Source organism: Alligator mississippiensis, chromosome 8, assembly GCF_030867095.1.
Source record: "Alligator mississippiensis isolate rAllMis1 chromosome 8, rAllMis1, whole genome shotgun sequence".
NCBI classification, from domain to species: Eukaryota; Metazoa; Chordata; order Crocodylia; family Alligatoridae; genus Alligator; species Alligator mississippiensis.
Genome location: NC_081831.1, coordinates 30,903,935 through 30,921,955, shown reverse-complemented (window position 1 = coordinate 30,921,955; position 18,021 = coordinate 30,903,935). Strand labels below are relative to the sequence as shown.

At 42.6% G+C, this 18,021-nt stretch overlaps 1 protein-coding gene across 6 annotated transcripts in view; it reads right to left on the bottom strand.

Moving 5' to 3' along the window:
• MAP2K4 (mitogen-activated protein kinase kinase 4) overlaps positions 1-18,021 on the bottom strand; it is a 213,157-nt gene that overhangs the window by 88,923 nt on the left and 106,213 nt on the right. For 2 of the 6 annotated variants that reach the window (XM_014598221.3, XM_014598230.3), the window contains one exon: positions 6,079-6,193. The exons of the other annotated variants lie outside the window; for them this stretch is intronic. In XM_014598221.3, the coding sequence (XP_014453707.1) occupies positions 6,079-6,193 (115 nt within the window). The remainder of the gene's footprint in view (positions 1-6,078; positions 6,194-18,021) is intronic. 6 annotated transcript variants of the gene reach the window in all.

Sequence of the window (18,021 nt, the reverse complement as noted above, 5' to 3'; positions counted from 1 at the left end):
TAGGCACACCCTATGACACAGTCAATCAGGTGTCAGTGTTTTGAGCGGGGGTGCATCCATGATGTCTTCCATATGTTGCCTGGGAGAAATAAGAAGTTTGTGATTATTCTGAACACTTGTTCAGAAGAGTACCGTTGGACTCTTTCCCCACTCCACCCCCCCCCCCCCACACACACACTCCTGCCTGCAACATGTCAAGGTTTTTTTTTTAAGCCTTTCCCAGAGGCACTGGGTTTTGACAGCAGCCAAAGCTAGCGATTTTGACCAAGGTGTGCCAATGCTCCTGCTAGAACATAAACCCAGAGGTTCCTGGCTAGAAGGTCTTGTCCCTCTACTCAGGGTCAGATCAACCACTGTATCTGGGGTCAGGAAGGAATTGGTACAATGGTCAGACTGGTACTGACTCTGGGGTTTTTGGCTTCCTCTGTTGGGGTGGGGAGGCAAGGCATGGCCCTCTTCCTGGGATCTTTTGAGTGTATATTAACAACCTTTACAGCAGCAGAGCATTGGTCATCGTGGTCCTCCTGCTTTACCTTTGGCAGATTAAGATGTTATGTCTTGTGTTGTGTCAGTGCTGACTATGTAGTTTTGCTAAGAGATTAGACTGGAGTTTTCTAGGATGGACTGGATAGGGATAATCCTACCTCAGGCAGTGGGTTGGATTAGATGACCTATGGAGGTCCATTCCAGCCCTACTTCTCTATGATTATATGATTTCTTACACCTTCTTTTCCATAGCTCAGAGTCCCTATCCACTCTAGCATTGAAATCACCGAGAAGTATTCTCTTATCTTCTTTGGGGACAGAAAGCAGGACTTGATCAAGTTTACAATATAATTTTTCTTTGTTTCTAGACACTGATGACTGTTGCATGTGGTCTGTTGGTCAGTTAAAAATGAAACATCATGAGACTCTCATTGATCCACCTGGATATTCTACCATCTGAGTAATAATCTTGGTCGTGATAGCAAAGCCATTGCTGTGGATATGTCTGTGTTTTTTGGCTTTTCTTTTCCAAAGAAATGTTCAGCCACCACCATGCTCTGTGACTTGTCCCTCTGCTGTGTGTCTTCTCACTAAGTGCAGCCATATGAAATCATGCAAGTTTTCTGCACATAAGTGCTGTCATTGGGTGAAGGGCAATGGGGGCAGGTGCCATTCAGGTGCAATGGGCATTGGAAGCAAGTGCTGTTCTTGGGCAAGTGGTAGGTGCCAGTGGTTACTGGGAGCTCCTAGTCATGGACCTACATGGAGGTAATGATTATATGATAGTCATTTTGTAATTGGAATGGAGAGAGATGTGATATCCGGCAGCTGCAGTCATAACTGAACACACCTACTTAGGATCCACTCTGCTCACCCCACATGGGGAAGCAGCTAGAAAAGGTGCCCTAAACATAGCCTGTCTCATTTCACCTGACTGGAAAAATGTGTCCAATGAGATCACTCCATCTGCAGTCCAAATCAAGTAATGAAGTTTGCAACCTGGAATGTTTGCAGCCTGATGGACAACCTTAACAGTGACCAACTGGGGTAAAAAACAGCACTGCGAAGGATATGTCTATCAAAAAACATCATGACCCAAGAAGAGGCACAGCAAAATTAAATGGATTAACTAGAACATTCTGCCACAACACAAAACAGGATACACATTTTGAAAGCACCCTTCACATAACAGACAAATAGATTCTCCCAGGACAATAGAGGTGATGATTAAATGTACCAGGGCTCAACCCCCAAGTCTACTGCTATTGTGAAATAACTGTGCTGCATAATCTTCATTTACATTTAGTCAAATTACATTTGGCTAAGCAGTTAAAGCAGTAGTTCTCAATCTTTTTAGATTTAAGGCACCTCTTGGAAAATGCCAGGTCACAGTTTTCATTTGTTTTTTAACTACAGAAAAATAATAGGACAATTTTTCTGTTACAAAAAAACTCTGACCACAACAGGACAGAATGCTTTTAACACTACATATTCCTGTTAGAAATCTCTGAGTTTATAATGTCAATCATGTTTGCACACCTAACAATGTTAACATTGCATGTCACCCTGTGACAGCCTTGAAAGAATCTCTGGTCACCCTGGTTGAGAATCACTAAGTTAAAGGAAGGTTTTTTGGAAAAAGATTAACTCCTACTAGAAAAATCACTTTTTCTTTCTTCATTTGTAAGGGATAGACATCCATTTAGAATGTTAGATAGAATGAATATACTCACTGGAGTACAAAGGACCCCTTTTCCTTCAGAACGATGGCAATTCCCCTAAACAAGGGATCCTAGCATGGTAATTAGAAGGTATGTTTGTGATCTTCCTTATATTTGATGCTGACTGCTTGTCACAAAAGGAAAATGAACTGTCCGGTACTATTTCCATTATTCTAGACATTTTCCAAAGGAGAGACTAGATCTCTAGGCCAAAAAACAAAAAATCTATTCAATTCCTTAAGTGTTTGATATCTATGTGCTGCTTTATTATGGCAGTGGAGCTTCTTTACATAGCATTTCTTGATGAATCCCGATACAATTGTAGATTGTTCTGGGTAAGTGCCATCCATAGAGCCTGGACGTTCTCCATATGAAGTGAAATGACATTTATGCAAAGGAGAGAAAATGCTGATAATGTCAGATTGCAAGGTTGAATCAGTCTTTGAAAGTGCATTTTTTCCTCCTCTTATCCATTTTCTGATGCTTAGTAAAAGTTCCAGGAGACATGACAAAGAAACAGTCCATCAGTTCTGAAGCAGGGAATCAGAGAATTCAAAACTGCTCTCAGTAATGAGGCAAAAAAATGCAAGCTTCTGTTCAGCTAATAAGAGAGGACTTTAACACCCAAAGATCAATGCATTTGCTTCCTATTTTGAAGAAATGCAGCAGGGTCCTGAATATCTAGAATATCTATGACAAATGTTTATGTTTAAAAAAATGTCTAAAAATGTTAAAGAGGAATTTCATCAAGTAACATGATTCACTAGCCTTTCATCTCTGAGGCCCTGGGTTTAAGCCCATCTTAGGTCATAAATGTGCTACCTTTGGGATCCATACTTTATCCTTCTTTGACATTTTTCCACATCACAACGAAATCATAGCAAAAAAGAAATGCCTGCTGTTGACCGTCTCATATCAAGTAAGGCCAAGCAATGAAGGCAAACGCAGGTCGTAACTGAGGAAACTGTTAATGCTGTATAGCTAGGCTTCCAAGATACCCACTTTTAACCAGTGCTATTAGTTTCAAGCTTAAAAACATTATTATTGCATTTACTCAAATCCAACACTATTTTTTAATCCATTGAACATGAGGGGGAGGGGAAGGGAACAAAAAAAAATCTTGGATTTAAGCACCAGTTCAGGCCAGGTGGCTGTTGTGGTTTTGGCTCTGACCCTGGGATGAAGCCAGAGCCACAGTTGCAACTGCTACCTGCAGTCCAGCCATGGTGTCAGTGGGTGTGGACTCAGCAGCAGTGACACATTGTGGATCTGAGATCAGTGGCGTGGGTCAGGGATCAGGCGGCAGGCCAGGTCTCAGTCCAGGTCCAAGGAGGAAGAAGGGGGATAGGCGAGGGGGGGAGAGGGGGAGGCGCGTGGGGTAGTCACTGTAGGTTAGGGCAAGGGCTCCCAGGGCAGCAGAGGGGCTGGGGGGAAAGGGGAAGCAGTCAAGCTTCTTGCCTCCCTGCCACCTGCCCCTCCCCCACCACTGCTTTCCCTACCACAATGGGGGGGAAGAGGGGGAGGGGGACAACAAATTTAAGATAATGAAATTCTCTATGTGAAAAAATATAACAAATTATAATTTTCCACATATAAAATATAGTTACGGGGGGGGTCATCTTAAATTCAAAGTCATCTTAGATTTGGACATGATAGCATTCACCCAATGTGTGTTTACTGCTAAAGATAAACAACTGCATAAACTCAGCCACTGTTATATACTGGGACAAAGTTGAACCCACTGGAAGCAGATTAGGTATACAGTTCTTGGTCATAAAAGAACATCCATCACTTTTGAGAGCAAATAGATCCATTTTGATTGGTTCTAATAGCATCATTAAAGAAAGCTCAAAGGCAAAAACACTTTATGCTTTCTCTACCATGTGTGAAGCAACAGTTTTTTTTCATGGCCCAGAATAGTTTGCCAGGAGACAAAAGGTAAAGAAAGCTGTAAACAGTTAATTTGTACTGTAATTAAATAAGTGGACTTAAATGTTATTTAAAATGCAACATGAATAGAGCTGCATTAATACATTATATATTTTTGCTCCTAATCTTTCAGTTAGGGAACTCATGACTACAGAAAGGAGGGACAGCTTGAAGTTGATTGTGTCCTAAGAGAGCCGCCATTCATTCCTTTTTCATCCGTGGTTCTGATCATTGCTTCCAAAGTATCCACAGCAGCACCTTATTTGTGGTTTATACAGCAAACACAAAGAAATGAACGCACCAGATGTGCGGAATTAACAAGCAGCATACAGAACCACCTGGATTTATCAGCCATTTACCAAAAGGAGATCTTTATATCCAGCCATGAAACTTATCACATAACACTTCCACTCTTTAAGAAAAATGAAAGAAGGAAAACTTTTCAAACTTTTATACTACAACACAATCCATTACAATGTCATCAGCCTCTCCAACTACACTCTCATCCCACTGAGGTATCTGTTTCCACTATGCAACCCAATAGATGCAGCTGTATGGAGACCCCGAGGCATTTTCCTACCACCTAAGACTAAGGAAATATATCCAGCACACAGAGCTGTACAATAATCCCGACCTCTACACAGGGGAGAAGGACAACTCCTGGACACCACCTGAGGACTGCAGCCTGACTGGATCTGTACATAAAATGTTTCCACCCCCACGCCAATTCTGAGATTGCCAAAAAACAACGCTTATGTTATAACTTCAGTCCTGTGGAATGGAGAGCCACATTTGGCCTTAAAAACAACCCTGATCATAGAATGGGCTGGTTACGGGGTGCACTGTAGTCACAGACAAAACAACATACATACAGGAGTTGGGAGACAACTTTACAGCATGGAGTTTCACAAACTCCTGACTAAAGACACAGAGGGAAAATACCAGAGGGAATTACACAACCTCTTAAAGACATTACCTCTGGAAATCACAGAATAGGATTGATCCTTCCACCTCATAGGAATCCAGACCAGGAGACTTTTACTTATTAGTATTACTGCTAAAGATAAACAACCACGCAGATTCAGCCACTGTTATATACTGGGACAAAGTTGAAGCCACAGGTATCAGATTTTTTGGAGTCTCAGATCAGCACAGGCTCCCTATGCTTGAAGAAGGGTGATTGCACCTGAAAGCTTCCTAAGAACTTTTTCCAACAACTCAGTTGGCCTAATAAAAGATATCACATCTACTCAAGGAACCTTGCCTGGTTTCAGATTAGGTATATGGTTCTTGAAAAGACCATCACTTTTGAGCTGGCAACTGAGGATGCCCCACTGTCTCTGGCATTGGTACTATCATGGAGGGAGTTTACAGCTGCATTGACTCTGTCCCATTCAGACAATGCCACTAGAGCTGCCATTTTTTGAAGAACACCACAATTTTCCTACATAAATTAGGCTCTATTGACAAGCTTCCAGCAAATACCATATTACTATATTTACCTGAATCCAAGACAACTTTGAATTTAAGACAAATCTCCCATTAATTCGATTCTATACAGGGAAAATTAAGAATGTATTCTGGTTTTCCATGTATAGGATCTATTTATTGGAGGATCATCTTAAATTTGTCCCCCACTACTACGGCAGGGAAAGGAGGACAGGGACAAGGGGTCAAGCTCCTGCCCCTTGCTCTCCCTGTCTGCTTCCCTATCCCCTGCTCCCTCATCCCTTTGCCTGCCCTGTTGCCATCTCCCAGCCCTACTGCTTGCCTCCACCCTCCTGCCACCTGCCCCCCACACCTCTTGTTCCCCACCTGTGCCTGACCCCCGATGTCTGTGAATGCTTCCACCATTCCCTGCCCTCCCACACCTTGCTCCCTTCTATCACCTGTCCCTCTCGTGCCTGCCCCCTCCCACCACTTGCATGCTTCCAGTGCTCACCTCCTGCTGTAGCTCTTCTCTGGCTCCGGGGCAGTCAGTGGTGGTGGCCCCAGCCCCGTCCAGCCAGGCAGAAGCAGCAGCAGCAGCTCCAGGCCAGTCCAGGTCGAGGCTAGAGCTGAAGCAGAAGGTAAGCAGCAGAAAAGGGCATGTGGAACAGTGTCCACTGTGCTCCCTCCGAACCGCACACACAGGTCTTCCCTGCACTCCCTGCACCCCCATTTTGTGATCTCCCCCCCACCACATGAGCCCCCCTGGCCCAGGGCTACTGTTTGCCCCAGGCCAGTACTCAAATCTAAGAAGAGGCTTATTTTCTCCCAGGTTATTTGGGGAAACTTGGATTTAAGTAAACATGGGAGCTACAGTGAGTATCAATATCCCGCATGTGAATGGATTACAAACCATAAGTAACATTATCCCTGACAAATACAGTTTCTTTTTCCACAGCACTCTCCCAGTTTGCCTTCACACACAATTTTTTCAGATTTGGGGACTCCCTATACCTACAAATGAATGGCAATGCCACAGGCACACACATGCCCCCTAATATATGAATATATTTATTATGACAGACCTTGAAGTTCACTTCCTCCACAAGGACTCTCTCATCCCTAGTATACCCATGGTACATCAATGACATCTTCAGCATATGGACACGTGGGAAGAAATTTCTAGAGAAATTCCAGAATTTTAATTACTGCCACCCCTCCATCAAACTGACTCTTGTATAATCCACCCAGCAAATTAATTTCTTGAACACCACCATCAAACTTTGCAATGACTACATCATTACTATAACATATCAGAAACCAACTGACCAGTACAGCTACCACCAATCCCTCTGACTGGACAGCACACCTTAGGGATCTGGAGCAGGGATTCCTACACTTAAATTATAATACCAAAACTCAAATCAACAGAACCATATTCACACCCTACTCTGACAGGTTACAATACCAACTACAATGACAAAAGAGTCCCTCTTGTTGTCACTTACAGCCCCCCATTTGAACACCTTGGATACATCATTAATGATCTCCAATGACTCCGGGAAAATGACAACCATTGCAAGGTAATCTTGGGGAACAAGCTTGTCCTGGCTTACAGGCATTCCCTCCTAGCCTCTCTAAGTAACAGACTACCTAGCTCCAATTCTTACTAAGCCACCAAGCCTTAATCAAGACCCAGATGTGGTCTCTTGATGAAGAGAGACAGACCCAGATGTCTGCTGAGACACAGACATTTGGGTCTGTGTCTCTTCATGAACCCAGACCACAATATCACTGGAGCAAACAACACAGATGATAACTTACGTGGTTCATTCACCTGCTCTTCTAATAATGTCATATACATAACCACCTGCTTATAATACCTGTTCGTTGTCTACATTGGACAGATAATGTGATCCCTATGTGAAAGAAAGAATGAATATCAATCTGACAGTTCCCAAAAGACATGAAGGCCTGTGGCAGAACATTTTAACTTCCCTTGACCTAACCTAATCTCAGAGAAAATGTTCTTAAACAACAGAACTTTAAAAACCAACTGGAATGTAGAACTGCAAAACAAGAAATCACCCACAGACTGAACTGTGTTAACCACAGTCTCAGCAGAGACTTATCCAATTATCTGGACTAGCTTTTAACTCCTGTGTCCCTCCGTGGATTAAATTATTTCTTTATCATTTTTGATCTCTTCAACACATCTTTGCCTGTTTCAGCAGTGCCCACTCCCCTTACCCTCTTCACCCCTTTTCCAAGCCTTTGTATTTAAATGACTATTCTTTTCTAGTCATTCTAGTACACCTTTTCTAGTACCCCTGCTCTCTACAAGTCAATTCACAGGAGCTGATGAAGCAGACTGTCACCTACAAACACATATGTGTTTCTGAATGAGTTAAGTCTCTCAGGTGCCCTCCCCAGCCTTCTGCCACACCAGGACAGTCAATCCAGGAGGAAAAGTAGAGGCTTTAATTTGGCGTTGCTGCTTTTAATACATTGGACTCTTTATATACAACATATCTGGACTTCCATCTTACACCTTGTCTGTAAGCACCCTACAAATGGGGAAAATGTATTCAGGGGTCTTTATACCATGAAGCACACTGACCCCAGGGGAGTAACAATCAATAACAAGATGAAAATCTTCTCGCATGCCAAGGGTATTCATTTCATTTAACCAGATGTGCTAAATGTAAAAGCTAAATTGTGTCTCTTCTTGCTGTCAGGGATGGAATACCTTTTCTAACTACAACTGCCCATTCACATCAGGTAACAGTAGCATTATTATAGTGCACTGGACACACACTAGACAATGTGATTCCTGTTTGGAATACAACTACAGTTTTGGCAGCAGAAGCAGCGAGTGTCATTTACCAGAAGATAGTCCATTAAAGCAAAATGTATTCTCATGCTAAAACTTCACTGTAACAGGAAAGAACCTATCTTCAGCTCCCTTCTTCAGCTCAGAAGTGGATGGTTGGGCTTTTTGCTAATCCAGAAACTACAAGAAGCTCTGGTACCTTGTGTTGGGAAGGAGGAATCTCAACATTTTTAAGCATGGGTTCTTATCAATTTAATTCTCATGTGACTATCCGATAGATTATTATAATCACAATGAATATATTTCCCCCCCTGTTCTCTCCCAGTTTATTTAGTTTAAGTGAAATTCGCAAAAGATAATGGTAACAGAAATATAGTTAACAGTAGATGCTTTTGAAAATCTCATCCTGTGTGCCTTTTGCAACACTTTGTATAAGATCATATATACCACTGTCACATATGATCATCTCCTGTGAGTTTCAGCCACTAACAGAAACAAGGAAGAAAACAAGAAAAGGTACTAGTACTGTTACAAAAGTAGGTATAAAATACAGGCTGATGCAGAACTTGAGACTACTTGTACTTTCTTTGTCATAGTTAATGGTGCCCCTTGAAAATTTATCTTTGACAAATTAGGAGACTGCTTTACATCTAAAAACCTGACAACCTATAAGAGTTACAAAACTGTGATTACTTATCTAACTTGATTTACACGTTCCTTCTGCACACAAGCAAGCAGAGGCTTACAAAGCAGAGGTATATTTTTAAAAACTATTTTAAACACTAGTTTCCATTTTTGTGAAGTCTTAAATTATCTTTAAATACAAAAATGCCTCTCACATTTGATGCACTATGGATTCTTTTCCTCAGCCCTGAAATGCTGAAAGGAAAATTCCCTAATCTTCATGTGAAACAGACAGTTCGCAGATCATCTTTTTCATTAGACAACACAAGTTTGTGACAGCAGCATTCCCTTAGAAAGAAAGCAGGTGCTAACACGGAATATGATAGAAGAGTTCCATGTAAACAGACATCCAAAGGAGGCAAAGCCAGTCCAACTGTTGGTTGTTGTGTGCAGCTCTGAAGTGGACAATATACAAAAATAATTTCACTTCTATTTTTTCTTTTCTTTATGAATATAATAAACTGTCAGCCTACAAATTTGCCCCACAGTCCCTTTGGAAACGTTTGTTTTCTATCTAGTCTATCTCATGAGTTGTCCATCAGTGTTTTCTACACAGAATGTGTATACAAGACACAGTTTTACACCAAGTACTTGTAAAGCCCAACCAACCTATTGCAATGCTTTATGAGAACTTTCTTCAACCCACCATTCATAAACTCATTAAACAGGCAAAATCTGGAGCATGCTATTGAGAACAGATCCTGGATGAAGTAGGGATATCAATTTTCCCAAACTTGTTTCCAGAAAGAACAATAAGTAAAGTTAGCTGTGTGAGTCTGACATCAGGTAGAAGGTAGGGCAGGGTAGCACCTTAGAGACTAACTGGCTCAGAAAGACGTAAGTTTTCGTATGCAACAATCTCCTTCACTGGATACAACAAATGGACTCCATTCATAGCATCTGATAAAGGAGACTTGCCTGCAAACACTTATGCCTCTCTGAATCAGTTAGTCCTTACAGCTGTAGTTTTTAACCATTTTAGATTCAGGGCACCCTTTGGAATATGCCAGCTCGTCGTTTTCACCCATTTTTTGACTACAGGAAAACAATAGAGTAATTCTTCTGTTGCAAAGAACTCTAAATATCACAATAGGCCAGAATGATTTTATCACTATGGATTACTACTTGAAATCTCTGGATTTATCTTTTGAGTCACATTTGTACACTTAACAGCGCCAACATTTTGTGGCACCCTGTGGCACCTTTGAAAGGATCTCAAGGCACTCCAGGTTGCCACAGCAGCTTGATTGAGAATCACTGCTTTAAGGTGCTACCCTGCCTTTAGAAGGAACAATGATAATGAAGTCAGTATATAGGCTCTTAAATGTTTCCTTTTCCAATACGCTAGGGCCTAAGGAAGCAGCATGAAGAATTGCATGCCAAGCCTTTAACAACAACAACAAAACGTTTTGTCAATTCACTTAGATTACTGAAGATGAATTTACTTATAAAATTGCTTGGTCTTCCTCTCTCTGACAGCTAAAAGTAACTTCACTTTACTTCCTCTACTATCAGACACAATCAGCTTCAACTTGACCAGTCTAACACCTATTTAACTGTGCAGTGAAGTGAACAGAGTTCCCTTTAGCTCACTACATCCTAAACTACATAGTAAGTAATTTAGTTCAACAGCTTCACTTTTTTCTCCAAACCTCATGTATTCCTTTGGTAATGAAAGAGGAAACTGTATCAGACACTTCATGAGTCAATAAGTACTCAATTGTCTTTCACCTGGCAGAAATGCCAGGGTTGTGTCAATCCCCAGGACAAAAATGGGATTAATGCTACATTCTACAACCTAAAACCAAGGTATTATTATTTAAGATAATCATTGGAAGTCAAAGTTCCACCCATGAAATATCTGAGTTTTGACTTCTGTGATAGAGGCTGACTCCTTCCTACTGTAAAAGCATGCCACCATTTCCAGAATAACTGAAAGAAAGATTGTACGGTCCTGAGATAAAGGTTGAAGTCTGAGAGTTAAATGGTCCAAGTTCATTTTGCTACCTCACCACAGAATTCCTAAGGTACAAATGTACAAATGAACAAATCCTCTAGCCTTTATGACTCAAGTCCCCATCTACAAAATGGGATATATACTTCCTTAACCCAGTGCAGTTTATGAGGATAAGTAATCTAATGACTGTGAAACACGCAGATGCTGTGGTAATTGGAATCAGATAAGTATCTAAAATCAGATTACAGAAGATTTGGGCACCTAAATATAAGTGACCTGATTTCCACGAATAGTATTCATCCATGAATCCCAATGAAGTGAACAGAGGCTGCAGGAGCTCAGCACCTTTGAAAATCAGTTCATACTCATCTGCCTAACACAGATTTAGAATCTTCAAAGCTTTGTGACCATGAGAAAAGATAACATACAGGATATCTTTCACTTGACTGGATGTCCTGGACAAAATCGCTGGAACCATGAACCGTGCAGTGGGCAACATCTCCTAAAACGCAATTAAGGTTATCCAGTCCTTTAGCAATAGGTCTAGATACTGAACCTATAACAAGTAATAATACCTGCTAGTATCAGAGAAAGCCCATAACTCCCATCAGTTTAGTTTTGTGACACTAAAAAGAAACTATAAAAAAACTGAAAAAAGAAAGTCAATCAGTGCACAGCTGAGAGCTGGAGATATATGGGACCAGAAGAAAGAAAATAAGCCAGAGGATGTCGTTCAGTAAAATGGCTGCTGCCCTAGAAAAATGGGGGTCCTGTGTTTTAGCCTGGACTCTTGCTCCCAATGCGGAAGAAACTTCCACACTTGTCTCAACCTACTGTATCCAATGAATATTTAATGCAAGGTGCAGTGGCTCAACTTCAAGGCAGTGGCTGAAGAGCTGACTAATTAATCCCTAATTGTATAGACTAATAGTATGGGACCTGCCTATGAAGTAGGATCACAAAATGTAAGCGCTAAAAATAGCAGTTATGTGGCTGGATAACTGCCATTTGGACATGTAAAGTGAAACAGGATTCTGCACAAAGTGCTACTGAATGTGTCTAGGCTAAAAAAATAATACACTTCAGAACAGATATCAAGGGTTACTCAGTTTGCTAGAGGACTAATAACACTTACGGCAAACTGTTGCCAGCCTTGACCACTTTCAGGCTAAGCTACAAAAGTTCTTCAAAGCCTGTTTCTGAGCGACCAAAGAGTGAACCTTTGCAGATGTTATAACTAGCCTGGTTAGCAAAAGAAAGAAAGCAATTGCCATGTCCAACTGCTAAACCTATAGTGAGATCAAATTAAACACGCTAGGGGCCCATCTATAGGAGACGCCGCTAAATGCACAGTAGCCTAATTCTACGACGCGCTAGTGTGCCACAGCAAAAGCCATGCTAATGTGCAGTAGTATTAGTCTACTGTACATTAGCATCACTAAAATACTGTATGCCAGTGCTACTGCACAGTAGTGCTGGATATTGCACATTGAGTTAGTACCTGTTATTACAGTATTGCAGTAACAACGGCACATTAATGCATGTGTAGACATGCCCTAGGAGGCCTAAAAGCAGATCTTAAAGATGGCCTTAAAATATATGAAGCCAGTATTTTAGATACATATAGAGCAGGGGTTGTCAACCAGGCATGTGTGTACCCCTGGGGGTACTTGAGAAGGCTCTAGGGCAGGGGTGGGCAAAATGCAGCCTGCCAGGCCATTCTATCCAGCCTGTGGGGTCCCTAAAAAATTTAGAAAATTAATATTTATCTGCCCCTGGCTGCCTGTCATGTGGCCCTCGATGGCTTGCCAAAACGCAGTAAGCCAGAAATAATTGCTGGCCCCTGCACTAGGGGGTACACATGGGAGGGCAGGGATGGAGCACCACCACGCATCATTCTCTGCTACTGCGCAGCCGCTGCCTGCCCAGCCAGACATGGAGGAAGCTCGCACATGCGCATCCACCACTGCTCTGCATTCAGCCATGCTCTACTCTACCCCTTCCCCCGCTGTGTCTGTCCACCAGGGGTATACTGATCCAAAAAGGTTGAAAATCCCTGATATAGATATACACGTATACATATATAAATATTATAGCTTAGCTTATTTAGCTAAATTAGTAGTTGTTGTAACAGGGGCTCAGGCGAGAACCCTGTTACTGAGATAGTTCCAGGCAAGGATGACCTGAGAATGCACCCAGCCAGGTGAAGGGAGTTACACATCAGAGGAGGGGCAGGGTGATTAGCCCACCACAGCCAGTATAAATCCCTCAACAGGGCAAACACATTTCGCCTTCAGGCACTGGAAGATGGACAAGGGACCATTGGGACCTTGGAAGGAGGAAGAAGAGAAGCCTAATTTGTGATCTAGAGGGAAGTAGGAACCTCGGGGCTCCAGACAACACGGCCGGTTGGCTACAAGCCGCAATACTCCCCTGGGAACCACAACTACTCCGGTGAGTGTGGGGAAAGATGGTGGGGCTCCGGGAAGTGGCCCAGCAGGGAACCCTGAGAGGTAGAGAGGGAGAGTCTGCAGGACCGGGCTCAGGTGGCAGGAGCTAGACGGGGGCCACCGGCTCATCAGGACAACTAAGACGCCAAAATAAGCGATTCAGATGGTGAGGGAGTAGCGGAGGCAGCTTCCAGCACAAGACACGAAAGATGCGAGGAACGCACTCTGTCTGTAAGGCATTTAGCACCACAGACCGCAGTAATTACAAAGTGTTCCCCAGGCATCTGAGTCTCCTTATCAGCAGCCAAATGCCTCGCTAATGAGGTAATAGCGAGGATATTGTTACAATACAGACTCCAGCTGTGCAAATAAAGGCTACTCTATGACAGTTTACTACCTGGGTGGCACTGGTGATTCCTTGCTCTGATATCATCATTGAATCCCTGTCCTTTTTCCTTTCTATCTAAGTTGTGGCAGGAAAGTCCAGAGGGAAATGGAGCTAGGCTTGACCCCCCTCTCACAGTTGTGCTTGATATAATCAAATTCATTAAACATAGCTTTTTCTATATTTGTGCTGCTGCTTAGATAAGTTGTAAAAACAAAGCAACCTTGTCAATGAAGTCCAAAAACCAAGGCAAAAATAAGACAGGACAAGTGGCAAGCAACATTCCACTATGATGGGGGAAGAAGATAAAAAATTTTCCCTTCTAAAACTCATTTCACAAGGGTATTAATCCTGTCTGGTTGCCACTTCCCAAGAGCATAGAACTAACTTATTCCTTAGGAACAGGAAGACATTAGGGCAAGCAGGATGGAGGGAGGGAGGAGCAAGGAGGAGAGGAGGAGCAAGGGGTGAGGAGAGACTAGTACCTCTAGCTAGTCTGCTCCCTCTTCCAGGACACCAGCTGCAGAGAGCTGGGAAAGCCCATCGCCCCCTGCTGCTGCCCATGGCTTCACATGGGCTGTGCTGTCTGATGGGGCTTGCCTCTGCCTCCTCCTTCCCCCCACCCCCTATAAAAACCACAGGGAGGAGTTCCCAATAGCAGCTGTGTCCAAGTGGGTCCTCATAAGGCCCCTGTCTCCCTGCACTGCTCCAGGCAGGTAGCTGCAGGTCCTCCCCCACAGTGGGGCAGAGTAGGGCAAAGCAGCTGCCAGGAGGTGCCCTCTCCCATCCCCATTATGGCCTAGGTATGTGTTATTGGGTAACCTTTTAACCAATATAACTGGAGGAGTTTAAATGGATAATTTTAATACTAGATTTAGATCCCTAATATCTAAATCACTACATTTAAAATTATTCTCCTAAATTTATTTAACTGAACAATTCCTTTCTAAAAACTCTAATGAGAGCCAAATGTAGTGCAGACAAATGCTATGCAATCTCCTTCTACACAGGGCTGTCAATTATGGCTTACAGCAGTCTTCTTTATATTACCATTACTTAATCTTTAAAAAAGTAAATAGTAATAGTAAAAAAAGTAAATACTGAGATGGATCTGTAGGAGAATCACTTGCAAGTCAAGGAAAAAAGATATAAAGAAGAATGCACTATTTGAAATCTTTTCTAAGTATCTCAGCCATGAAGCTGGTCCAATGAAAGATATGACCAACAAAAATTCTTGCCTCTTGCAAGTCAAAGGAAGTAATTTTTCCACTCTGTTTCAGCACAAGTAAGACCTCACCTGGAGTACTATGTCCCAGTTTGGGCAGCACACTTCAAGAAATACATGGACAAATTGGAAGAGCGCAGAGAAAACCAGAAATGATTCGAGGTCTAGGAAACACGACCTATAAAGAAAGGTTGGAAGAACTGGTATTTAGTTTAAAGAAGAGAAGACTGAAACGGATTTGATAACAGTCTTCAAATACCTGATGGGTGATTATAGAAGATGGTGATAGAGTATACTCTGTGGCCACAGGGATAGAGCAAGGAATAAGTCTTAAATTACAGCAAGGAAAATTTAGGCTTGATATTAGGAAGGAATCTCTTACTATGAGGTTGGTTAAGCATCGGAACAGATTATATACAGAAGTTGTGGAATCTCCATCTTTGGATGTTTTTAAGAGCAGGTTAGATAAACACCTGCCTCAGATGGTTTAGACAGGGATCCTGTCTTGAGCAGAGGGTTGGACTGGATGACCTCCCAAGGTTGTTTCCAACCCTACTTTTCAGTGATTCTATAACTAACAAGAATTTGGGTGAGTCAACTAAGCTAATTTGACATGTGACCTAAATCCTGTTTGAATACAGAAGATAAAAGCATCATCCTTTTCATTAGAGCTCCACTTATAAATGATTTAGAAAGAGCAATTAAACTGATAGTTAAATCCAGCAGATCAATAAGTTATAACCAGCTTATAACCATCCTTTTAAATTATTTTGAATGGGCTAGGTTAGCACAAGCACTGAGGCACATGGCTGACAGTCTGGAGGTTGCAAGTTTGAGGCCATAGCAGAAGTACTCACAATGCAGCCTATCAGATTCCAATGAAATCTGTGAATTCTGCTAAATACCTTAACACAAGGACATGAAAAAGGAAAGGAACTATTTCTAATAGATCCTACCAGTGTGGTTATAACAATCCGTAACACATACTACTACTTCTGTTTCTACCATACAAATGATATTAAATATTTATCAGCCCTTCATAAGACAGTAATATAACCTTAACATGAAGTGTATTTGTAAAAGAATTGTGTACTGCACCTCTGGATCAATACATACTTCATCCATAATCTCCACTATTTGTCTGCTTCAGGATCTCCATTCAGGATACCACTTAATATGTTTAAAGTGAAATATGTTGTGCTCAAATGATTTCCTGAATTTGGATGCACTTAAGAAGACATTTGAATGATTTCTTGAATTGGAGCCTCATCTATCACTCAAATGATCTACCGATTGTGTCTTTCTAACAAGAACTTTATTCCCAAGAAGCAGGAAAGCTCTCTCTCATGTGTGGATGAGCTCTATCTTATGCAAGAAGTCTACGGGCCGATGAGAGGTAAAGGACTGCTCGACCTGATACTGGCAATGAGGGACGACCTAATCAGCGACCTAATGATCGAAGGGAAACTGGGTGACAGTGACCACGAGCTAATTACCTTCACTATCCACCATAAAGCTGGCAAGTCAGTCAGCCATATAGAAGTCCTCAACTTCAGGAAAGCTGACTTTGACAAGCTCAGGAGGCTTGTCAGTGAGGCCCTAAAGGACCACAACCCAAAAGGGAGGGGAGTTCAGGATGAGTGGCTGCTCCTCAAGGGAGCGATTCTGGATGCACAAGCAAAGTCTATCCCATCTCAGAGGAAAAGCAGCAAAAAGGCACAGCAACCCCCTTGGCTCTGCAGGGAACTAGCAGACCTCCTACACCTAAAAAAAAAAAAAGACCTACAAAGAATGGAGGACTGGATCTACCTCCAAGGAGGACTACTCTGCACTGGTCTGGACCTGCAAACCAGGAAAGCCAAGGCTGCGACTGAACTCCAGCTAGCTACAACTATCAAGATCTTCAAGAACTCCTGGTGCTCTGATAAAGTGCCTAAAGGTTGGAAGAAGGCTAGTGTGGTGCCTATCTTCAAGAAAGGGAGGAAAGTGGACTTGGCAAACTATAGGGCCATCAGCCTGACCTCTATCCCGGGGAAGGTCTTAGAAAAGATTATCAAAGAGGTAATTCTTAATGAACTGGCCAATGGCAACATCCTGAGAGATAGCCAGTAGGGGTTTGTTGCGGGTAGGTCTTGCTTGACCAATCTTATTTCCTTTTACGACCAAGTGACGTATCACCTGGACAAGGGAGAAGAGATTGATGTCATATATCTTGACTTTAAAAAAGCCTTTGATCTGGTATCCCATGATCACCTCTTAGCAAAACTGGCTAACTGTGGCCTCGGCCTCACCATGATCTGCTGGCTGGGGAATTGGCTCCGTGGTTGGACCCAGAGAGTGGTGGTTGATGGAAGTCAATCATCACGGTGCGCTGTGACCAGTGGAGTCCCTCAAAGTTCTATCCTTGGGCCTATATTGTTCAACATCTTCATTAATGATGTGGACATTGGTATCAGAAGCGGACTGCCCAAGTTCGCCGACACAAAACTTTGGAGTAAAGCGTTCACAGCTGACGACACGAGGGTGATCCAGGCTCAGGAAATGGGCAGACAAGACCCTGATGGTGTTTAACACCAAAAAATGCAAGGTTCTCCACCTTGGGAGGAAAAACCTGCAGCATTCTTATAGGCTCGGCAGTACTATGCTGGCTAGGCACTACGGATGAAAGGGACTTAGGGGTCATGATTGACCACAAGATGAACATGAGCCATCAACATGATGCTGCAGCTAGTAAAGCGAGCAAAATGCTGGCTTGCATCCATAGATACTTCTCAAGCAAATCCCAGGACATCATTCTCTCATTGTACTCGGCCTTTGTGAGGCCCCAGCTGAAGTACTGCGTCCAGTTTTGGGCTCCGCAATTCAAAAAGGATGTGGAGAAGCTTGAGAGAGTCCAGAGGAGAGCCATGCGCAGATCAGAGGT